The sequence below is a fragment of the Artemia sp. Qi Xiang Cuo genome, chromosome 1, assembly GCF_049724085.1.
Source record: "Artemia sp. Qi Xiang Cuo chromosome 1, ASM4972408v1, whole genome shotgun sequence".
Lineage (NCBI taxonomy): Eukaryota > Metazoa > Arthropoda > Branchiopoda > Anostraca > Artemiidae > Artemia > Artemia sp. Qi Xiang Cuo.
Window position 1 is genome coordinate 43,205,965 of NC_142794.1, and position 25,711 is coordinate 43,231,675.

The 25,711-nt window shown below is 35.1% G+C and overlaps 2 protein-coding genes across 3 annotated transcripts in view; one reads left to right on the forward strand and one right to left on the reverse strand.

Moving 5' to 3' along the window:
- LOC148956341 (spliceosome-associated protein CWC27 homolog) overlaps nt 1-4,448 on the forward strand; it is a 46,801-nt gene extending 42,353 nt beyond the window's left edge. For both annotated transcript variants that reach the window (XM_089105467.1, XM_089105527.1), the window contains exon 10: nt 208-4,448. In XM_089105467.1, coding sequence (XP_088961593.1) covers nt 208-388 — 181 coding nt within the window. In that variant the 3' untranslated portion in view covers nt 389-4,448. The remainder of the gene's footprint in view (nt 1-207) is intronic.
- Nucleotides 4,298-24,497, reverse strand: LOC148956342 (elongation factor 1-beta). The gene is made up of 4 exons (XM_089105618.1): nt 24,352-24,497; nt 13,475-13,670; nt 8,882-9,074; nt 4,298-4,499 (listed from the first exon to the last, which is right to left on the reverse strand). The coding sequence occupies exons 1-4, from the start codon at nt 24,429-24,431 to the stop codon at nt 4,345-4,347; spliced, it is 624 nt and encodes a 207-aa protein (XP_088961744.1). The 5' UTR covers nt 24,432-24,497; the 3' UTR covers nt 4,298-4,344.
- Nucleotides 24,498-25,711: the final 1,214 nt, after the last annotated feature.

Consider the following 25,711-nt stretch of genomic DNA (forward strand, 5'->3'; position numbering starts at 1 on the left):
AAGGCTCCCGGATGTCGAGTTGAAATATTCGGAAATTTTTTAATCAATGTTTTTTGCTGTGTTTTGTCTTTAGTACGTTTTGTTCACTGCATGATTAATTGAACCCGTTTTTCTATTAATTGGAAAAGCAATGTCGTCTAAAAAATTATCTAAACGAATTGTAGCAGCTTTCTTCTTCGTGGACATAATCATTTTCTCTTGTTTCAGGCTGACTCATGAGCTCAAATGTGAAGATACAAAACCAACCCTTGCGAAAGATGCCAATACGAAAGATGATAATTGGTTCGACATATATGATCCAAGAAATCCGATAAATAAAAGAAAGAGAGAAAAAGTATCGGATAAAAGTAAAAAAGATGAAGATGTAGCAAAGAGGAACAGGCGATAATCTTTCCTTTTTTCGTTTGGTATTTTTCTAATTAAATTTTTAGTTATTTATCTTTCTTATTATAGAAGTTTTGGTGGAATTTAAGGTCTTTCGCATTTCATCTAACTTGATTCGCAGTTTTTACTGATAAGCGAGTGTATCAGACACAAACACAGGCAAACAGACGCTTAGACACACAGGCACGGTGAGAGAGAGAGACAAAAAACACAGAGTCACATACAAAGACAGACAAATAGACGCTCAGACACACCTACTATTGGATAATGAAAATGGATGATTCTCCAGATTCTTTTTCTTTTCTAACTAAACTTTCTCTTCTTGATTCAGTGTGTTTTGATTCACCTTTTGTTTCTAGTGATGATAGTGAAAATGATCTTCTGTTAAAATCTCTTCATCAGTCTGATTGTTGTTACCATTCTTATCAACATTATTTTGACAAAGTGCTGCCTTCAATGTCTTCTGGTTAAAAACTGTAATGTGTTCACTTTGAATGGCAAGGTTTAAGGTACAAATGGGATTATGTTCTGCAATATATTTAACTGCCCTTAATTGGTGGTGTTAATTGCCCTTATGATGCAGTAGGTCTCACAGAGACCTGGCTGTCTTCAAGTGATGATATGTCCGTGTATGTCATACCAGGTTTTACTGCATACGACTCAACTACAACTGAGAAATGAATTAAGTGCTCTGGTGGTATATCCCTTTTTGTCAGAAGTAATCGTAATGCTGTGAGACGTTCAGATCCTGAGTAGGTTTTTGATCCGGTTGTAAATAATAGAAGTGTGCTTGCTTTGGTTATTGACCTTTAATGTGATACAGTAAGTTGTGATACTATCTTTTTATTTTATAAGCCTCTAATTTTCCCAATAGTGAAATTTTCTGAATTAATTGATGAACTTTGCTCAGTTGATAAGCTTGCTTCAAGAAATTTTTTTTATGCTTGGAGACTTTAACTGCAATTTATTGAAAATTGGGTGTAATGATGAGTCTGACCGTTTTTTTAATCTATTTCTTCCTCTGGCCTTCCTTCTTGCATTTTCTTTCCTTCTCGTGTTGATCCAGTCAGATCTTCTGCAACACTGATTGACAACATTTTTTGTCTTCTAAAAATGATATTAAATTTTCCTCTGGTATTATTTTCTCTGATCTTTCTGACCATTTTCCAATTTATTGTTATGTTCCCAAAATAAAAATGCTGAGCCAAGAGGATGCCAAAGGTGAGTCTTATAAGAATTTACAGTCAGAGCAATGTTTGTAACCTTGTGTTTGATCTTAGTGCTAGTGATGGGTGTTCAGTAATGAATTATGAAGATGTTAATTGGGCATCAGCCTCATTAATGAGTCGGTTGCAAACACAAATTGAAAAAAATGTCCACTAGTAAAATCTTCAAGTAAATATAAACCCAAGATGCCTTAGATGTCTCCCAGTCTTGTGAAATCGACACTGCCGAATTCAGATCTTTTCAAGGTGGCTTACAAAAGCCTTAAACCTGATGATTTATCAAAGTATAAGTATTATAAGAATGTATTAAAATCAACAATTAGACTAGCTAAGAAGAATTTTTTTTTTTTGAAAATTCAGGAATGCAAGGGTAATTTGGAGAAAGTTTGGAGTGTAGTTAATGAAGCTTTATCTCGTAGGAAACAAACAAAGAAACAGCTCCACCTTCAAAAATGGAGATGGTTCAGCTATTGAAAAAGCAGCTGTACTTAATGTCTTCAACTCTTACTTTACCATCCTACCAACTGTTAAAACCCCTTCCTTTCCTAAACCTGGTAATTCGTCACCAGCTCAGAGAAATAATTTTCTAACTCCTTGTTCAAGCACAGAGATCTGTGATTTTATTTCTTCTTTAAGTAGTAGTAACACAGCTGATGTGCTTGGACTAACAAACCATGTGCTTAAGTCTTTTTCTTCTTATGTTGTTGAACCTCTTACCCATATTTTTAATCTATTTCAAAAGGTGTTTACCCGGATTAATTTAAAATAGCAAAAGTAATCCCTCTTTTTAAGGAGGGAGACCCCAGCTTAGTTTCAAATTATAGACCTATATCACTTCTCCCAATTTTCTCTAAATTACTTGAAAAAGTTTTGCATAAGAGGGTTTTTTCATTCCTGTCTACCGGTGCTTCAACTGGAAGCGGTTCTGTTTGATCGCCAGTATGGCTTCCGGCCTTAAACTCCCTACTGCATCTGCTCTAGTTGGCGCTACAGAATTCGTGCGTGTTAACATAGACAAGGGTCGTTGTGTTCTAGGACTTTTTCGTGATTTTTGTGAAGCTTTCGACATGGTAGATCATTTTGTCTTGCTGGGAAAACTTTCCCTACTTGGAGTTTGGGGAATTGCTTTTGAATGGTTTAAATCTTACCTGTCTAATAGATCACAGTTTGTGTGTTATAATGGTTAATATGCTGATCTAGCTTCGGTTTCTCAAGGGGTAGCCCAAGGTTCAGTTTTGGGAACACTCATCTTTCTTATTTATATTAATGACCTTCCTCCATCTCCCGACCTTGATTCCCACCGGTTTTGTTTGCAGACGATAGTAATTTTTTTTTTTGGTTGCTAATGTTCTGCCCTCTGCTGTTGCTCAGGCTCAGCTCCTACTCAACCATGTGCGTGATTGGTGTGAGCAGAATGGGATGCTGTTGAATAGCTCTAAGAGTAGCATTATTTATCTTCGAACCCCATACCACATGTCTGAACCTTCCCCAACAATCTTTGTTTTTTATGGTACTGATATAATTCCCCAGTGCTCTTGTGTTAAGCTTCTTGGTGTGCGCGTTGTTTTCTTTCTTTCAAAACTCATATTTTCTATACACGTTCTAAAATTTCTCGTCAAGTGTCTATTCTTCATCGTGCCAATCAATTTCTTCCTCCCAATGTAATACTTTCTCTTTACTATGCATTTGTCCTTCCTGATCTTTCTTATTGCTGCACTGATGGGGCAATACTAACCATTCTTCCCTTCAACAACTCCGAACAACACAGAATAGAGCAGGGAAGGCAACTTTTCGCCTTCCCCGACTCTATCCTACAATTGATCTTTACAGTGATACAAGTCTAGATGCCTTAGATGGTGTCATCAAGAAGCAGAACTTGAAACTAGCTCATCAAGCCTTCACTTTATCGCTTCCACCAAACATCATATCCTACTTTGATCGAGCATCAACACGCAAGTGCCACACTTTGCTTTGGAACTCTGTTTACCAATTTCGGCTGCCTAAAAGGGCATCCTCAGCAGCTCAGAGGTCACCAATTTATAGAGCAATTTTTCTTTGGAACTCTATTCCCAGTGAACTTTCTCTTATTAAAAACTCTTCTTCCCTTTGCAGAAAAATATTCTCTAAGGCTTGAAGTATTTTTATTTTCTTTATTTGTTTATTCATTTTGCCTTATCTATTTTTTTCGCTTTACTTCATCTAGTTTTTTCTTTTCTTTTTTTCTTCTCTTATTATGTTGAATCAGATTAGAACCACGTTTTCAATATTATTATTAATTTTTTGGAATTTAAATAAAATACAGGAAATTTCAGTTCGGAGAAAATGAAGTCTAAGGTTATTGTGTAGTTTTTTTTTCTTGTATTGTAGTTATATTTTCGAGATATTGTTGTATTTTTTTTCTTCTCTGGTTTGTTTTGTCTGGATTTGTGATTGATACAAGGTCCTCCGAAAAGCTATGCTTCCTGGGACCTCTAGCGCCTTAGTGTACTTATGTAATTATTGTAATATTTAATAAATTGAATTGAATAAATTGCAAGCATACTGCAACCATATTGTAAATTGAAGTTTGATCGCATTAAAAATTCCGTAAACACGGCGGTTAATTGTCAGCTTAATGCAAGAATCACATTGCTACTGCAAATCAAATTTAGTGACAGCCAAGTCTCAAAAAATTGTAAAAAAGGTAATTCATTTGCTCTGATTTATTCCCTTCTCACCAGTAATTAATTAAGAATTAAACTTTGTTGAACGCAGCAATATCCACAGACTGGACAAAGTCATCAAATTCAGATATTTTTTCTTGAAGTTCGTCGATGGATACTTTATCATCTTCTACAACACACATGATGGATAACTTCTTAATTCCATATGCAAGGGGAATAAGTTTAGCTAGAAAAGAAAGTGAAATTAAAATGAAAGCGATAGTAGTTAAATCAGAAGGAAGAAGCTGAATCTTGGGAAAGATCAGTTATTCGTTCCACTGTTAGAAAAATTTCAAGAATCATACATTACCACATATAAGAAGTCAAACTAAAATAACCTAGAATAAGATTAGAGCTGTAAAACTCCTTAAGCTTCCATCAACACTTAACTGACATATGCTTTGAACTAGAAACAAGAAATATTTCCAACAGATATTAGTGTTCTTTTCTTAGTCAACAAATCAAAACATACAAATTACAAATGGACCTTTCATGAAGAGCAACAATAAATGATATATTAGCTACGCATGTAAAAGTTCATCTTCGTGTACAATGAATAACCAACTAAATTTTTCAAGCTAAAGGCAAGACATTTTCGTTAATTATCTTGGAGCCATAAGAATTGCTGTAATATACAGTAACCTTGAAACAAATTTACTAACAGACACATGCACACACACACACGCGCACAGACACAAACATAAATACATGCACATAGACAGACACAGAGACAAACACATACAAAACACGGACACAAAGACACACAAAAAAAAACCAAACAGATACACAAACACACACATTAGAGTTCGTTACCAAGTACCTCTTAAAATAACGAAGAACGTGCGTATGAAGGTAAATTTAAAACAGATAAACAAAATTGACTAACAATTACTAAGAAACACGACTCGCTTTAATGAAAATAACTTTTATGAATAAAAAAAATAGTGTCAAAAGCCTCTATAGGATCCAGAGCCGATTCAAGTCCAAGTAACAGAGTAAATTAAAGGTTATCCAAATTCAGGGCGAGGGTGGGTGGTTGGGTGGTAACCCTAATCTTATTTGTGGTAATTTCTGTTCCTTTTAATATTAACTTATCTATTCATTTAATTTCTGCTAGTCTTAGCATCCATAACAGTGTCTGTTATGCTTGTGCTGGTCGCAAATATTCATTTTGATTATGCCCTTTTTGGATTTCATTTATCTATTCATAGAAATGTCCGTTACTTCTAAGCTTGGACTCAACTATTTCAAGTTTTAACATGGCTCTCCTTTTCTTTGGAGGACTTTTATTTGGCAGTGTTTGAAAGTCAATTCATAAAAAGCCTTTCGTATTTTACAATATCTTTTTCTTTATTTCCTGAAAATATTATTTAACATGATTTGAAATTTAAAGGAATTATCTTCATCTAGACTTATTTATCTGAAACTAGGAATTCTTATTTTAGAATGTAATCAATCATGTCCCATAGCATGTTTGTGCCTAATAAATAATTGAAAAATTGTATTTATCAGAGGCAACGCTATAGCGTTGCCTATAGTGAAGGCCATATGGCTCCAATGTTTATTTTTTTTCCAGAGGCACTTCATATGGAACGAGTCGTTGCATAAACTTTGGAGGGGGCTCATTCAATTCGAAATCGAGAGTTCTAGTGCCTTTTTTAAGAGTCAAAAAGGATTGGATGGCAACTAGCCCCCCCCCCCCACACCCTTTTTTCCCAAATGTATCCAATAACCATTTTGAGATAGCCATTTTGTTAAAAATAGTTCAAAGATCATATAACAAAAAAAACTCAAGTGTCGACACAGCCCCCCAGGACCCGGGGACAGGCTTTGTAAGTTATGCCCTGTGGGCATATATGGTTCTTATGGAAGGAATACTCGTATAAACTTCAGAGAGGGCTCATTTGATTGGTATTTGAAATGGGCAGGCGTTGTAAGCTATGCCCTGGGGCATATATGGTTCTTATGGAAGGGATGGTCGTAAAAACTTCAGAGAGGGCACATTTGATTGGAAACTGGAAGTTCTAGTTCAGTTTTGAGAGTCAAAAGAGATTGAAGGGCAACTAGCCCCCCTCCACGCCCCTTTTCCCCCAAATGCATCCAATAAAAATTTTGAGATAGCCATATTATTAAAAATAGTTCAAGTCAGAAAACAAAAACTCAGGTGTCGACACAACCCCCCAGGGCTCGGGGCCAGGCGTTGTAAATCATGCCCTGGGGGCATATATGGTTCGTATGAAAGGGATGCTTGTATAAACTTCAGAGGGTTCATTTGATTGGAAATTGAAAGTTCGAGTTCACTTTTTAAGAGTTAAAAGAGATTGGAGGGGAACTAGCCCCCCGAAGCCTTTTTTCCCCAAACCCATCCGATGAAAATTTAGATAGCCGCTTCTTTAAAAATAGTTCAAAGGTCGGATAAGAAAAACTCTGGTGTCGATGCAACCCCCCCCCAGGGCTTGGAGGCAGACGCTCTAAGTTATGCCCAGAGGAGTTGTATCAACACCTTTGAAAAAGTCTAATACCTGAATGACGCAGTAGGTTTTAGACCTTTACAGTGAGAGAAGAAGGCGATACCCAAACTCTTGTTTATAGTGAATTTTTGTTTGTTTCAAGTTTGATTTGCATATTCAATTTAAGTTTCACTTGTTTTAAGATTTATTTATAGATTTATATTAGTATCTATTGTATATTTGTATGCATTGATTGTTTATTTACTTTCTGTCCGTTTTGGGTTTCATTTATACTTAAATAGAAAAATTTTTTTTTTTTTTTTTAAGCTTGATTTGCATATTCAATTTAAGCATTACTTGCTTTGAGATTTATTTATTCTTATATATTATTACTTGTTGTATGTTTTTTTGCTATGATAGTTTATTTAATTTCTGTTCATTTTGGGTTTCATCTATTCTTTAATAGTAATTTCTGGTCGTTTTGAGTTTGAATTTTAACAGGTATTTGTATCTGCTCATCATAAGCTTAAAATGGCCTTTACTTTTCTTTGAAAAACTTCTTTTCTGGAATGTTTTTTTTTTAATCAATTAGTTGAAAACAGCAACAGTAAGCACTGTTAACATGTTAGGACTCTTGAGCAGCAGGCTTGTCATTATACCTAGTTTGCTAGTGTCTAAATCTGACTTATCTACATTTTAAATTATCTTGGTTGTAAAAATAGCTGCAACTAGTAAAGAACTAACCACGAGCCATAGTAAAAAAACAAGCAGGCTGACTTGTGTGAAAAAAGACTGCCATTTCTAGCTGATTCAGGAATGGTAATTATTATCTCGATTAGTCTTAATAGTACAAGTTTGTTGTGAAAATAAATTTAAGGGAATTATGAAAAATAACCTGAAACCCTTCAAAAATGGCGTCGGGTCGAAACAAAACATACATCACTGGAATTGCCATTAGCAAAAACCCTGTACAGAAAACTTACAGCTTCCCCCCTCCCTCTGGCTTGAGAAACAATAAAAATCACTTTTTCATATGGATAGCACTAATGTTTCTTTTTTTTCTCTCCTTTACAGCTAGCAAGGCACTGGAACATCATAGAGCTGTTTAAAGACTCATTTAAAAGAAAAAAGTTTTTACTAGTGTCATTTGTAATTAACTAATCGCAATATTTAAAATAAACATAATTTTAGACAAAAAACTGATCTTCGAATATAAGATGATGGTATTTTGGCTATTATGTCATATTTGAGCGACTCTGCTGCTTAATGTCCTGGGGTCCAGGCCAGAATTTACCAATAGGCCCAGGCCTAGGGGTGCAAAAAATTATCACTGAGTGATTTTTTTCTTAACAAAAGCTGGATTGAAGTTATTTATTATAAATGTGTCAGGTGCACTCTGTTGCCGTGAAGCCTATTCACAGAAAAGTGATTTCAAAACAACATAGAAATTCTGTGGCCACTTATGAACTGTCAAATGTCTCCCAAGAATGGCAGCTGGGAGTTCGGTATCACCCTTCTCTTTCATTACTTATGGCTCATCAGCTGCGTTCTGTTCATTGCTTCCACTATCCCCGAATTTTCGGGGACCTCCCCGAAAATATCGTAAAAATGGAGCGGCAAAAACGGTTGGGCCTAGGAGCGTCTAAGCTTTGAATCTGACCCTGCTGGGGTCCGTTCTTATGAAGCTAAGAAAAAGCCCAAAGTTTTTTCCTGTGTGTGATATATCACGCAAAAGACAGCAGGACTTCCACTTTCTTTGTTACAAAGATCGGGAAGTGCCCCAAAAACGTCGGGAGGTTATCAGGAGACATATCAAATAAATTGAGAAAAAATTCGGGAGATTCTAAATAATGATTTTGTTTTACAAAACAGTTTCAGAGTTGGCTTTGTTGCAAAAGTGTCACAGACCCCCTATAAGCAGGTAAAAATGTTCATATAGTTCAACACAAGGTCTACTTCAAATTTTCCCTTTCGGTTACCTAGGTTCAAAAGATTTTTTTAGTTGCGTTGCTTAATCTTTTAATGTACTATTTAGTCAATATCAAAGAGGTGACTTTCTGCACTTGGTAAGTTACCCTAAGTAAGCTGGTATTACTGATAACGTGGCCTGGCAACTTACCTGCACCCCAAACAAGACCATCCATTTGTACACTTCGAACTAGTTTCTCCATTTCAGCCATATCCGTTTCGTCATCCCAAGGCTTTATATCCAAGATGACAGAGGATTTGGCAACAATTGCAGGTTTCTTTGACTTCTTATCACTATAGGCCTTCATCCTTTCTGCCTTGATTTTTTCAGCTTCTTCATCTTCCTAAAAACTTTCAAAAGTCAACAAATACTCCTGAACAATATATGCAAGATATACATGCAGTATAGTTTACAATCAAATGAATTCTAACGTTAACATGCAGTAGGACTTATAATTATAGCAACAGGTTCCAACTATTTTCTTCAGGATTTCCACACATTATGTGTAATTTCTTGTGTTAAAAGTATCTCAGAATTATGTATACTAAACTAAAGCTGTAGAAAAGAAGTTATTCGTTTATAAAACCTTCATAATACCAATTTTAAATTCCTTAGTAGGAGTTAATTGTGAAAAGAGAGTAAAAAAGAAGATAGTACTTTTCCTTTTAACTAAAAATAAAACTAGTATCCTCTTTTTTTCCTTCAACCAGTATTGGTCCAAAAGACCCCCTTCCCCTTACGCAATACACGGTCTAAGTGTTTACAGGGACCCGAAAAAATTATAAATGCATAGGTTCACTTTGTCATGAAATGATGAAGGCATTACACTCAACCTCCCTCCCATCAAAATTGCACTTACCTCAGAAAGAAAAACCCATATTTTGGTCAATCACGTTTATAAGAGAAAAGCTTTTCTTAAAATGACTATCGCAAACAGTTAACGAAATTACGTCTCGCATCGAAAAAAAAGAAAAACAAAGAAGATATATTTATAAAGCCTAGCCGAAAATTGTCAACCTCATTAGCAAGAAATATACATCGAATACATAGAGTGTCCTAAATGTAACTATATACAGAAATGTATATACTCCCAGACTTTGAAAGATTTGATGAAACATAATTATGGAGATTTCTGTTTGTTTTAGCCCCGACTTCACCATAACCTCAGTTGGAATTCTTTTATTACCAATGGCTGTTTTTAAGATTGAGAGATTATGTAAATAAGTAGTTCCTTGTTTTGAGTCTTACACTTTATTTTTGGCATTTTTTTTTTTTTTATTTAAAGGCAATGGATAAGAGTCATTAAAACAAGACTGTGGTTGACCAAAAGATTGTCTCAAAACAGTACAAATTAACACAAAAACATGAAAAAAATTAACAGCACCCACTACAGTGTCTCAAATTCTTTGATATAGAATAATCACTACTAATCAGCTCTTAAAAATGTGTTCAGTACTACCAACATCACCAACAGTTGAAGAGAGTAAGTTCAACTTTTTGTTTGATGTGTTCATTTTATATCTTGATATTAGGTTGATGAGTAATAGCTAAAAAAAACTAAAAAAAAAAACAAAAAAAAAAAAAAACACCAAACAACAAAAACATATTAGTTTCCACAAAAAAATCATACATGCGATTTTATCAGATCTGTTATATTCCACCAAAATTGAACTAGATGCAACTTAAAGTGTGTCAAAAATTCTTGTAGTAGCAGGTCTTAGGATTTTGATGATGCGTGAATGGTCAGAACTAGTTATCGTTTACCAAACAGGGGTACTGTACTCAACAGCGGTAATGGCCAGTGACTAATAAAGGGTCATCAAATCAGCATGGCTTAAATATATCTTTTTTATATCTTTACACAACTATTGTCTTGGATAATAGCTTTCAAAGGCAAAAGTTTTGAATTGCTTAAACATTTCTCAGCTCTTACTCCAACTCCCATCATCAGAAAACACCTGGCCTTCATTTTTCAGCTCTTCATCCAACTCCCGTCATTAGAAAACACCTGGCCTTAAATCAAACTCCGAAGCCTTAAACAACCAACATCATAACCCTACTCAAAAATGAAGTCGGGTTAATTCTAAAGCAAGGGGGTTTTGAGAGCATAGTCTACAATTCAAAAAAGTAATCTTAAAGAAAGCACATTACACCAGACATGACGCATGCAGCCTTGGGACCAAGGGTAATAAATTACCGTACCCAATTGTCAAGGGCAACAACTAGCAAATAACAAATTTAAAAACAAGCACTTAGTCTGTTTTAACTAAGTTTTGAAGCTTTGGTCAATTTTTATTGCATTCATTTGAAGGGCAAAAAACGGGATCCTCAGAGCCAATACCCCTCTTTCCCCAGCTTTGTAGGCTGTTTTACCTATTTAAAGTCATGATTATTCAGGTATCATGTAAGAAATCTTTTCTCTAATATAAACAAATGAAGCTATAAGTCAGAAGAAAAAATTTAGCTTTAAAGAGATTGTCCAATCCACAAAAACAGAATTTTACCTTTTCCAAAGCAACTAGTCCTACAACTGCTACTCCCACTAGTACTTCAACCAAAACTACAAGCCATGGGAGTGATCCTACTTAGACAATTGCTACAACTGTTACTACTCATAGCTCTACATGCCCCATCTCAACTACTCTTTGCACTATGACTACTACCACTAATGGCTTCCATCATTAGTAATACTACTACTACTTTTACAATGGCTAGTCCACTGTCAGATCAAGGGACTGCCAAGCAATTTTAGCACCCTCCCCCACAATTCTGGATCCAATACAGGGCTAGAAGTGCCATGAAAACTACAACAGCTCTAACTACAATTATTATCATGACTACTATTTAATGACCCGAAATAGAGACTATAGACTTATTTCAGTAGAAAATTGGACATGTTTTGCATCTTTAATATCAAAGTTATGCAAGAAGTTTTGTTAGTATAACTGGGACATGAGGGGAAGGAGCAAATGATACCTTTCCCGAAATTTTGCATTGATTTACTGATAATGCAGCTAATTTTGGCTTCTGGCCATTGAGGAATTGTTTAGAGAGTGATCTTAAAGAAATTAATTCTATTCACTCTAAGTTCGTTCTATTAGTAAATAACGCAATGGAAATTTAGTTTACACAGAGCACCTAACTTACACAAATAAAATGTTAGCCTTGTAAGGGTCCAGTTGTATTAGAACTGTTTTTCTACACTTACTCCTACCAGAACTATCACTATTCCCAGGGCTGCTGAGTCAAGGGTGGGCCTCAGAACTGATTTGAGACAGGAACCACATGATTTTGCCCTGCTACTCCTTTATGCCATAACAGTCCTGACACCTCCTACCACAACAAATGCTAGTGATACAATAAGTATTCCTACAATAGTGCCACTATTAAAGCATCCAACATATGTGACTGTTACATATTAACAAAAAAAAGCAAAGCATACATTATAAATACATTTCTTAACAAAGTGATACAAACAAACTTAAAGCCACAAATAAGCTAAAATTACTATAATAAAGATTCAAACTTAAAATGAACAGATTACAAGCAACACAAAGTACTATCCAAGGGCTTGTGCTTTAATAAAATTGAAAGCTTTACTTAAGTCATTTGACTATAGGTACATACAAAGAGAATAGATAAATAAGCTTGGAAACGAATCTGTAAGTTTGAAAAGCATGGAACTTTGCATTTTTTTTTTTTTTTTTTTTTTTTTTTTTGCCAGAAAAAAAGATCACAGATGCATGTTTATTTTTTTTAAGTTTTTCCCAGAGATGATCATATCAAACTGGTGATCCTAGAAAATCGGGAGAGGGCTCATTTGATCAGAAATTAAGTTCCAGTGCCCTTTTCAAGTGACTAAAAATACTGGAGGGCAGCTAGTCCCCCTTCAACAACCTTTTTTCCCCCAAAGCCATCCATTCAATATTTTGATAGAGCCATTTTGTTTAGCATAGCTTAAAGATCTTATAACTATGACTTTGGGGGTGACTTGACCCCCAAAGCCACTGGCGGAAGGACTGCAAGCTATGAACTGGTCTATTTTGTTGGGGAGGATACATAGGAGAATCCCCCACCAACAATGACACTTTAGCTTTAAAGAAAAATGACACTTTAGCTTTAAAGAAATTTTGAGGTGGTATTAACACTCCACTTGTTAGTTTTATAAGTTAATACAGGTGCATGGTAAGGAAAAATGTTGTCCAGTAATAGTTCTTTAATTTTTTTGCTAATAAATATGTCAGAACAATCTAAGTTGAGAATGATACAATCAAAAATAAAATGCTCTCCTCAGTGGCATGAATCAAGAAGAGCAGGAGGGCCATTATTCTATTTCTCCCCTCCATAGATTTTAAAAATTAACCTTTTTGGTATTTGCATTGAATATTGCCTTTTACGTATCTTCATTGAGAAAATAGTAAAATTAGCCCTCCCCCTCCCCAGCCTACATTTCAGTGATGACACACACGTTCCTTCAATAAAGTTTTAAAATCTAAATGACTCATGGAGTCAACATAAAAAAATTAAATTTAAAATTTAGACAAATTACTGGTAGGATGTACAATTTTATTCCCTTTCATGCTTAGGCTATTATTCAAAACAAAAGCAAACATAAAGAAAGAAAAACAAGCACAGGTTAACTTGAATCATCTTTTTAAAATAAAACCCACAGAAAGAGTAGCCAAGTAGTATAAATCTCGGTTAATCAATTAAAATGCAAGAAAACTAAAACCAGTGAATCACCTCATCTGATCCAAAAAGATCAACATCATCATCTTCTTCTTTGGCTGCAGAAGCTGGAATACCAGGAAATCCTTTCTTTTCTGCATCAGAAAAAGAGCTAATGTGCTTGTACCATCGAAGCAAGTAAGGAAATTTGTCAGAAGGGGCTTTACCTAGTTGATTGAAGGCAGCTACATCCTCTTGGGATGGTTCATATCTAAAAATGTAATTAGTTTCAGCTGTCAAATGTAACACAGTTTTGGCCAAAATATTTACATACCTTTAAGATTGCTCCAAAATCTGGCTGACCATTTCAAATAACTTAATAATAAAGATGAAAGAATTGGTGGTTATCAAAAACTTAAATAGCACAAGATCGACAAATTACAATTTGAAAATATCCACAAACAAAGGTTTACATATTCAAAATTAGAAGGAGCTGATTGAGCATTTTTTTATAAAGATATAGTTGAGATAGAAAAGTGCATTTTAGGCCATCACTTTCCAATTTTTCCTGAATTATTTGGATAAATTGTACCAAGATCTTGACTCTGTCTGACAAGTCAATAAACTTATTTCATAAAATAGCCCAGATGTAACTGTTCCAGATACTCCAGTCCTAATGAGTACTGCAAGGAAACCCCTCGTACAAATCCCATAAAATGTGCAAACTGTGGAGGTGATCATGTGGCAATTAGTTTTTGCTGTCACCATCTCCAAGCTCTTATAAGAATCTTACTGGGCGCCTTTATAAATGAACTGTTGCAAAATCTCTGTGTTTGTTTAACATAAATGGGACTAAAGATAAAGTGCCAAGCCTGGAAGAAAAGTTGAGCTGTCTTGATATCCTTTTCCTGCAGGAACATTTGCTTCCTGCCTGTAGCATGAACTTTTTGTGAAGGAATCATGATCACATTGTGTTTAGTACCAATGCTAGATGGACTTAGGGTAGGCCTTCTGGTGGTCTCACATGCTATATCAGATGGACTCTTGCAGATTTATCCCCAGTGTGCTACCACTCATCTGAGCACTTTCTAGCTGTAAGACTTGGTGACATTGTCCTAATAAATACTTACCAGCTGCATAATATAAAGTTGGTACAGTTGTTCTTGAGCTTTGCCAAGTCTTGTGAGAAGCTACAAGGTCTAATTAGTGGCAACTAATCTCTTGGCTACTTGCCGGTGATCTGAATTGCAACATTCACTTACCATCCAGTCGTTCTGAGACCCTGCTAAATGCTCTACCAGCTGCACATAGGATTATAAATAAAGATTGCAGCTTCTCATATATCCATAATAGTGGTGCAGTTTCTGATTCAGACCATTGTGTGTGTTTGCCCCTTCTTCATTCCTCTGATGTTCATGTCGACAATGAGGAGAGAGACTATGACCACCTCCCTCTTACTTTTGATCTATTTATTAGCTCTACAATCAGTTTCAGTGCTTCTCCTCAGTGCTCTGGGGTAATGTAAACTGGTCACTGTGTCTTTGGACTCTTCCTTTGCTGCTATCCAATATCTCTGTGCCTTTTCATCTTCTTGGCGCCAGTTATTTTGTCAATGATGTCTGGGGTCAGCTAAATGCTTACTATAGAAATATCATCTCTTCAATTAAACAAGCTGAAGCAATAGCTGTTCCATTTTTTCTTGTACAACTTATCACCCACAAGACTTTTTGGAAGTGTGATCTGGAACTTAAGAAATTTAAGAACCAAGCCGAGTTTTGGTTTAAGTTGTGGATTGCTTGCGGTAGACCTTCTAGTGGGCAACTTTTTAGCATCAAGCAGAAAACATAATTGGCTTATAAGTGTCACCTTTGTGCAGTTTGGTTTTTGGGTGCTGAATTCCCATCAAATGGTAAACAGTGGAAAAGTGTGCTAAATGCATCAAAACTTTAAGATTCTTTCTCTAGTGATATTATTCCAATATTGTTGTGGATTAATCAATATACACATATCTTTTCCGGGATTAATTATGCTGTTCATGGCCGTTTTTCTGCTTTACTGGCAAAGGTTCTTCCTAATAGGGTGAGCCAAAGACATATTATTCCTGTTGAAAAATCTAATATTGTGAAATCTCTTCAATGGTTGAAGTCAAAGGATTGTGATCTTGATAGTATTTGCATTGCTCATCTTGATCTGCATTCTGCTGAACTTGTATTGCATCTGCAGTTATTATTTCAAATGTGCCTTTCTAGGCCTATTGTTCCTGATGCAGTTTTATGTGGGTTCATTACTTCTATACTAAAAAAAAGGAAAAGATCTATATTCATGTAATTTGTATACGCTAATTACAGTTGCCTGTACTCTAATTAAATTATTTGAGTATGTATTGCTTCCAAACATTGATGAATTTGCAAATTATGAGGCTAACCACTTTGGATTCAGGTCAGGTTTGAGTTGTCAACATGCTCACTGCACTTAAGTGCAACTTATTAAGGAAGCCACTCAAAATAGCTATAGTCTTTATTTTTGTACCCTTGATATACCTAAAGCATCTGATAGCATTTGCCATGCCCAAGCTTTCTATGCCTTTAGTCAGCTTGATGTGAATGCATCTGTGATTCTTGTTCTAAAGTTTTGGTATTCAAATTCATATCTAAGATTAAAGTCAGGAAGTGGGGATTTTTTTGAACATATACCAGTTAAGTGTGGCGTTAGGCAGAGGAAAGTTCTCTCTCCTCATATCTTTATTGCTTCTATTGAACATGTTTTATCTGGTATACATAGTTCTTGCCTTATGGGATTCACAGATGTATCCTACTTAGCTTATGCTGACAACTTGCTTCTTATTAGCCAAACTGAGTTTGGTTTAGCACGTTCTGTCCAATCTGTCACCACTGCATTTGCAAGTATTGGGTTATTCCTAAATGTTGATAAATGTGAATATCTTATTTTTAATGGGATTAGTTTGTCTCATCCTTTGGATTGCAGCTCTTTTTCTATACCTCAAGTCACCTCTTTTCGATGGCTCGGGATCTCTGTCTGCAATTCACTAAGTTCTTTTTGCTTTCAGACAATTTGTGATATTAAGAATAAGCTTAAACTGGGATATTCTAAAATTGTTGGAAATTGTGGACTTTTCCAGCAACAAGCACTAACAAAGCTGTACTCAAGTTTTGCAACCATTCTGTGTTATTTTGCTCTGGTGTATATATATGCTTCTGAATAAAGGTGACATAAAAAAGGCCAAGATGGATTACTGTTGCTATTGCAAGTTTTTACTTTACTTACCATAATCCTTCTGGAACCGGAGGTTAATTAGTAAGTATCAGGCAACAGATATTGTTCTTTCAGTGGAAAAATTAAGTTTGAATTTAATTGATGATGTGCCAACCCATCTTGGTCCTAACCATTGTCTTATCTGCCTGTTTAGCTAAATTGCTGTTTTTTTTTGGTTTTTTTTTTTGCTTATTTGTAGTTTTTTTGTTTATTTACTGGTATTTCACTTTTTTCCCTTTTGCAATATTTGTTTGTTTTGCTGAATGTTCTTTTTATTTGTTTATTTTACTTTAAGTGCTGTGTGCATATTTTTTTCTTTTTCTCTTTACTCCACTTTTTTTTCACATTGATGGTACAGTGGGTTATAAATAAATTATTATTATTATAAGAGCCTATGTTTGTTTCAAAATATCTGGGGACATAGATACCATGTTGTACATGGATCTATCAGAGGCAGCACATTAGTGCTGAATAAGTAAAAGCCCATAAGCCTTTAATGTAGCATCTATTTTCCTTTTAATCTGACCATTTCACACAAAATGGGTGACCAAAACTTGGAGTGAACTCATTTGATAAAACACTGGAAGTTCTAAAGCCCTTTTTAAGAGTCAAAAGTGATTTAAGGAAAACCAACCCCTTCTTCACTCTTTTTTGCTGCCTGCCCTCCATGTAACTCCCAGATATCTGATATAGGATTTTGCAACATCCCATTTGAAAAAAAAATGGTTGAAATGCAATTTAAATATGCCCTTGGAGCTGATAACACCTCCACAGCCCCTAGGTCTATAAATAATACGAATTGCCATTTTTTTAAACATAGGTTTTATAATGGAAAAGGAGGGCTTGTTTCATATTGAGTGTGCAATTTGCTTGAAACTTTAGAGATTATTTTCTGGGTCAAAAGGATCAAGCATTTTGTTCTGGAGAGATAACCTAGAGAAGGCCCAAAAAGCCTTCTGTTCCTGATCTATTCAAAATTACAGCATAAAACCAACAGCAACTTGGTGGTGTGAAAATTGAATACAGAATTACTGGCCAAACTTGTGAGATAAACATTTATTTATACTCATATTTATCCTTAAGTGTCACTTTAAGTGGCTTTCCTTTGTGTGTGACTTTACTTACCTGGACTTTAAAGCTAGTTATATTTTAATTTCTATCCCCATGGGGATTAGCCTTTGTTTGCTAATTTGAATAAACAAAACAAACAATATATTTTGAGTGTTTCTTCTACTTCAGAATTTACAAAGTTGCCAATAGTACACAGTTGCCAAACACTATATTTCTATAACACCATAGATTATGTTAGCTCAGCTGTTTTTGTTTTTTTTGTGTATTTTTTTAGATGGTCTGTACAGAAGAGAGCAATATCAAGCAATCAAGAGGCCATATTGGTACTGGTAGGATTTGAATCCTTAAACTTCTGGGATTGGTGATTTCCAAAATAAGACATATCCTGGTTTTTTTTCTAGTGAGTGTATGGGCAGCATTACAATATAATGCCACCAAAAAACCACAAGGAAAAGTGCTCTGAAATGGCCAAAAACCTCAACACATAAAAAAAGCTCTAATGTGCACACTGGAGGGGTGTGCTCTGGATGAAAGGTCAAACACCATACAATGTGACAAATGTAATTCCTGGCATTGTGCTGGGTTCCTCTTAATGTCTGATACAGAGCAAAACATATTCAACAAAATGAACCAAAGACTTGGAAGTGTTTGGGTGTGCCCTTTGTGCAAAACCAGCAGTAGCAAACAAACCATCTCCAGCATTGTAACAACCATATTATAAGAACACAGAAATGAAATGCAGTGTATGTTTGACTCATTCAAGCAGGATATGAGTGCTTCTCTGAACTCTGTCAAAGCCAAAATCAACAATCTTGAAGACAGTATAAAAACAAAAGTTTCTGTGTTTGAAGTCAAGGACATTGTAAACTGTGTTGTTGCCAATAAACTAGAAGCTGACTTTAGCAAAATAGTCAGGCAAGAACAAGACCAGTTTAACAGACGCCTGAACCTCATTGCTTATGGTGTGCCACCTCATACAGATGATGCCAAATTCATACATATGTTCCTTAAAAGTGGATTAAAAATTGACGTCTAAAAACAGTGGCAATTGAAACTTGAAAAAGTTGAAATGCCCCTCTTAAGGGCCAAGAATTATTTGAGGACAACAAGTCTCCCTTCTCAGTCCTTTTCTGTTATCCAACCCCACTAAATTTCCTTAATATGTCATCAAAATTTTGAGTCATTTTGTTCAGAAATATTGAAAGGTCTAGTAAGTATATCACTTAGGTCAAGACCCCCACAGCCCCTGGGGCAATGTATATCATGTAAATTAGCCAATGTTCAAAGGTACATTTTATAAGAAAAGGTCTCAGGGATTATTCACTAGGTCTAGATTTCCAGAGTTTCCCAGGAGTATAATCTGGAAACAGCATTGGTACTTGAGTAAAATAAAGGAATTGTGTGCACCTGAGTTTTCAAATTATCAACAATGACTTGGATATTAAGCTTAAAGGTAAAGGGAATGTTTGGGGTCCCAGTAGACCTTAACTTTTTACTTGCGGGAGGAGGCAAAAGGGGAAGCAGCTTAAAGATATATATTCTTCACCCAGCTAAACTTTTGCATTATAATCCTCTATGAGACCTATGATCTCTCCAAGGTCAAGTAGCAAGGTCAATCACAAGATACTATGTGTCACCAGGTGAACAAAAACAGCATTACCTTAAATTACACTTGCTAGCAATAGGACAAATCCTGTGTCCATCAGCTTCAGTGTTGGTAGTTAGTCCTCTGTGACATCCCAAGCAGTGGTCCATGGTTTATTGTGCCACTCCCTGTCTACTGAAGACTTGAACACATCCACACTGGTAGAGGTCAATATATTTTCATTGAGGGAGTTCCACAAGCTGACAACTACTTGAAAAGAGCTTGTTCCTTAGTCTGGTGTTTGCTGGTTTCCATAAAAGCTTATGAGGGTGACCAAAAGTTCTCTTTGAGTTGTTTGGTTGGAAAAGGTCAGGAATGATACCCTCAGCATTGAAAAACTTGTATGGAGTTATACTGTCACCTTGTTTGCAATGATACAATAAAGATGGTAATCTGAGCTTATGGAGCCAGGATGGGTAATGAACATCATAGAGGTCTTTAATACATTTTGCTGCCCTCCCCTGAACTGATTCTATGGATGCTTAGTCAGTCTTGTTGATTGGACATGCAACACACATTCCAAACTCTAGCCTTGGTCAAACAAGACTTGTATAGCTTATTCATAAAAGTTAGAGATCTGCTAGTAAATGTTCTTTTGATTAAACCAAGTGTCTTGTTAGCCTTTGCAATAATTGCTTGTGCATGAATATGAAAATTTAATTTTTCATCTACCAGGACACCAAGATCTCTCTCCACATGGCTGCTGGAAATAGCTTTGAGACCCATTACTACAATTTATATGGTACTGAGTGTGTGCGTTTTTCTTGCCAAGGTGGAAAGTCTTGCATTTGATGCATTAAATTCAAGCTGCCTAATATCAGTCCAGTGAGTAAATACATCAAGATCCAGTTGTGTTGACACAATATTTTTCAATGTGTCTGCATAACCAATAAGTTTTGAGTTATCAGCATAGAATATATATATATATATATATATATATATATATATATATATATATATATATATATATATATATATATATATATATATATATATATATACATATATATATATATATATATATATATATATATATATATATATATATATATATATATATATATATATATATATATATATATATATATATATATAAATAAATATTTTACCCATCTGTTAGGAATTACTTCACCTACTGAACCACATCCCCATTCACCCCAATAGCTTGGAGCTTGATTTGAAGTCTTTTATGGCAAACTTTGTTTGATGCCTTTGCCAAATCAAGTAGTATGATGTCAATATCAGCAATATTCTTGGAACATCTTTGGGGATCAATCCCTTATTTGACAAAATCTATTTCTGGTGAAATAACAATATGCACCAAAGAAGCTATGCTTAATGTTTCCCAGTTATCAAAATAGTGTATCTATATTATCTCAGGACCACATAGGGATATTGTGTAGAAATTTTGAGGGGTGTGTGGATAGCAAATTTTAACTTGGGGGATTGGGAGAGGTGAAATGAAAGAAACTATACATATAGGTTACCAAAATAGCATATCTGTGATATCTTGGGAGTGACAGATGGGGACTGAGCTGAAATTTATTAGGCATTGGTAGGGAAGAGGCAAAGTATATTTATGTTTTGCATTTGGATGTAAGAGATTAAGAAGCAAAAAAGAATGCATTTGAAAGGCCTGCCTGAAGTTTTTTTTAAATATTAGTCCAAGTGGAACTTTTAATCTATTTGTAGTAAGGTAAATCTAGCAGCAGTATATTGGCCCAAACTATCAAAACATCATATTTTTATTAGCTCAAGAACTACTAAGAGATCATGTTGAAACTCTCAAGGAAACTGGTGCAAAACCATTTTTGTCTCCTATAGGTTCATCCAGAAAAGGACAACATAGATGGTGTAAAGTGAAAGTTGAAAGATAAGGGTCAAGTCAGAGAAGGACAGTAAAAGGTCTAACAAGCCTGGAGCTCCAGGAAATGGCTTCTCACTGTAAGATGGACATAAATACTTTCCATTGTCTTACCCTCAAATGCACTTGCTTCAAGAAACATAATGACAAAATTCCAATATATTCTAACCACACAAGAATTGCAAACCATCATCATGCTACTGAAATTGCTAAAAATTTCACGAAAATTGACCAGCCAAGTGGAAGACCAATTCCCCTAAGAGAAACAGCTTGATGGAAATTATCACAGGCTTATCTGACAAATAATAATCCATAAACCCAATTGTTCTTTCCCCAATCAATATCAAAGTGCATGTTCAAATGAGGTAAACCTCCAGGCTTTCTCTTATCCTTTAAAGCAAACAGTAAAAGTGCTTCAAACACATCAAAATTCCACCATCAGTCAAAGCCTGACTGATCTCACCTGCACAAAAAGCATTGAAGTCAAAATACATACCTAGATTACCCAGTTCATGGGATCCAAAGAGCTACTGCAAGACATACAATTCATAACTGAGCTACTAGGTATCATTAAAAACCAAGCTGAAAGGACCTTCAAAAAGAGTACTAAAGTGAAAATATACCCTAGAATAATCTAGTTCCTACAATCAAAAGAGACATTTCAGTATAGACAACTATCAGCGACCTGTAATAGTCTAACATGTCTCAAATAAAGAGACAAAAGGGAGAGGGCTATATAGCCTTGACTGAAAAGTGACCCTGGGAAAAATATGAATTCTTCCTTAAAGTTGTGACCTATTTAGATTGATTTTGTAGCCAGAAATGTCAATATGCCAGCTTTAAGAAAAATAACCATATAGCCAAATTCAAGGAAAAACAAACACATACATACACAATTGTTGCTCTTTTATTGAACTAAAAGGTATATAATTCTAACAAAAAGATGTTTTATTGGCAGTTTTTGATGCTTTCTTCCATACAGCATTTTATGTTTGTCATATATTTTCAGGTGGTTGCAGATTTCTTAAGCTACATTGTTGTTAACACAAGAAAATGTACCAACATACTGTGGTTAAATTCTCAGAATAAAAGTAAGAAGATAAATTATATAATGGGTAAAACATAAAATTGCAAAGAAAGGAAGAAAACAAGGACAATTAACAGCCAGTGAAAAAATTGAAAAATTATGCAAATATTTCAGTCAAGAGCTCTGCTTGACCATCCTCAGTGCAGAATAAAACTGATAAAAATATAAAAACCAAACCTTAAGAAGTATTTTCAAATCTTATCTCTAAGCATTTTCAAATACTTTTTGCTACCGTATCTTGGAAAGGGGTTAGGAAAATGGAACTTTCAGTAATGAATACAGGGCCAAAAACATACTCAGGGAAGGAATTGCCAAGCTTTTATGTTGACCCTCTTCTGATTAATAAATCTTAGAAATTTGCCTACTTGATTGGTCTATACCTTTTGAAATTTTGATAAAACATTTTACCTTAATTTTTAGTCATCAGTTTCTTTGTCTCTGGTGTTAGTTCTGAAAATGCAATTTATGTTATTTTTAGTAAAATTTCAAGCCATATCATTTTTTTTTTTAATTTAGGGAATGTATTTGCAGGTCTTTGAAACCTCATAAATTGGGATTGAACAAAGTTGTGAAATTGAAAACAGTTTTCTTGTACTTTATTTAAACAGGTCACTGCCCTCTAGATGGAGAAAGAGTGGAGGTAGGTAGGCTGTTTCAAAATACCTTCCCAGGACATAGCCTACTTTAGTCTGTCTGCCTATCCTGAAAGTTTCATTTTCCTAACCTAACCCCTTTCCAACACAGCAAAAAGTAGCCAAACAAGAATTTTACCAAATATAATACTTTAGAAACAAATTTTGGCTATATATTTGCACATTAGAGGGGGGAGGATTAAATTATAGTTGGTCTGCATGCCTAATGTGTTAGGTTAAACTATTCTGCATATTATGTAGTGACTTGTTTTCTAACTTGGCACTGTCCAAATACTTTACCCCCCCCCCCCTAATATGCAAATATAGCCCAAATTATATATTTTCTATCTATTCTGTCACTTCTCTTTGTCTTGTCTCACACTAAGCTGAAAGAAACAATAATATTCTACTTTTGGCTACCTTGGAAAAGGGTTAGGTTAGGAAAATGAAACTTTCAGGGATGAGTCTACAGGTTGAAGTATGTCCCAGGAAGGTATTTTGAAGTAACTATATCCATTCCTTCTCCCTCTAGAGGGTTCTGAAATTTGTATACATGACAGGTGACAAAATTTCAAAATACCTAGGCTATTGAAATTTTGACAGAACAATATTTACCTTAATTTTCAGTTATCAGTTTCTTTTTCTCTGGCTTTAGTTCTGAAAGTGCAATTCCTGTTATTTAGGCCTCAGTAGAATTTTAAGCCATATCAATGGTTTTTTTTTTCAAAATTTAGGACATGTATTTACATATCTTTACAACCTTATAAATTGGGATTGAGCAAAGTTGTGAAGCTGAAAACAATTTTGTTGTAGCCTACTTCATTAAAGCAGAACATCTATTTTGCAGGTTTGACTTTTATAAAACACAGATTTTTAAAGGTAGCCTAATCAAAGGCAGTGGCAGATCCAGGGGGCATGTACCCCCTAACATAGCCTAAAGTAGTGTAGTTTACCTAATTAATGCAAGATTATGTTAATCAAACTTGCTCCTAATGCAAGTTTATTGGATCAACCTATTTTGCACCCTCCCCCCCTCCAAAAAAAAACTAAATCCTAGATCTGCCCCTGATCAAAGGTCAGGACAATCTAGAGGGAGAAGGAGCGGAGGCAGGTATTTCAAATACCCTCCAGGACATTCTCTAGTCTGTAGACCTATCCCTGAGAGTTCTTAACCTACCCCCTTTTCAAGATAGACAAAAGTAGCTAAAGTAAAATTTAACCAAAGTAACTGACGAAAAAAAGGTTCTATAATGTGTCAATGAGTGAACAAATTGAGCTGCAGGGGGTTAATCATACAAATACCACCCAGACTTTTAATTTAATGACCTATGACCCTATTACATTTCGCAACCTTACAAGCCTATCTTTTTAAGAACATACCCTTTAAGGTAACTTTTGTTAGCCAAAAGCTCGTTTAGTTGTTCCTGTCCCTTTTCGGTTTTTAGGTCAATATTGGCCATTTTGCTCTGTTTTTAGCTGCAGAAAACAGAGGATACGAGATATATAGAATGAATATGAAGAGTCCATTTACAACTCAAGTTGAGTAGATAAAAAAAACAGATGTCACTCAAGTAGACCCCGACGCCGCGCTGGTTTTCTTTTAGGTGGCGAATTGCTGCTTTTTAAGGAAAACGGCGGCACGCAGCCGGCTTATGCCGATTTTTCTTATTAAGAAGGAGTTACAAATCTGTTCATAACACCTCGAGTGACGTATATTCGATATTGAATAAACAGACAAGACTATTAAAGCCCTTTAGAACTCCGAGAGTTCGTTGAAAACGCGAAGCAAGCACCAACACTAAAAACTCTGTAGGAACGAAAATATTTTTTCAGAATTTTAATCTCTGGCAGCTCAATGAACAGTAGTGTTCACTTTCCACCGTGTCTGTGGTTTTCTGATACCTGTCATTGCACTCAATGAAACTAAGTAATCACATCATCATACCTTTCAGCGCAGTGTGTGTCACAATGATGAAGCAACTTTTACTCTGCGTGCACGTCAGACTACACAAGAAGCAAACTAGGACAAGATTTTAACTATTAAAGCCACAATGAATGTAAGAGTAAGTATATTCAGCTTCATATCCCCATTTTAACAGGAAGGTGCATCTGAAAGGAAGGGGAACAGCACCCCAAACTTTTTGAGATTAAGTAAAAAGAGGACCAAATTCCAAAATTATACTAAATCTGAGAAAAAAAAACAAGGTAGTAGACTCATAGCGTCCAAATTCTGATCCGATTTCAAATGCAATTCCAAGATTCAATAAAGAAGGACCGAAATTCTGTAGTAAAATTTATTAATTCTATGAAGGAAGTCACGAAGTGATATCTTTAATTATTAAACATAATTAAAGCCGGATAAAAACCTAAGATAGTTATGTAAAGTTAAAAATAATTTAAAGATTTGGTTAAATTACACACAAGATTTCAACCTTGTTTTTTCATCCTTTCTTTCCGAGATCCAAGTGAATTCTCTAAGACAGATATGGTAAAATAAGAAATTCCTTAACTTGGCATTTTCGTGGTTTTGCCAAATCGGCCCAATTTAAAGTAAGAAAGCAAAATCTGTTTCTGACCTAAAATAAGTTATTCACTTACTGAATATACTTCACTGAATATACTACTTTTTAATTTGTTTTGGCCTATTTCATTTTTCATCTTTTTTTGCCAAAGTTGAACAGTGATTAATAGAATAAAATAAGCAAATTATACTTCATGAATATGCTTTTAATTAACAGCT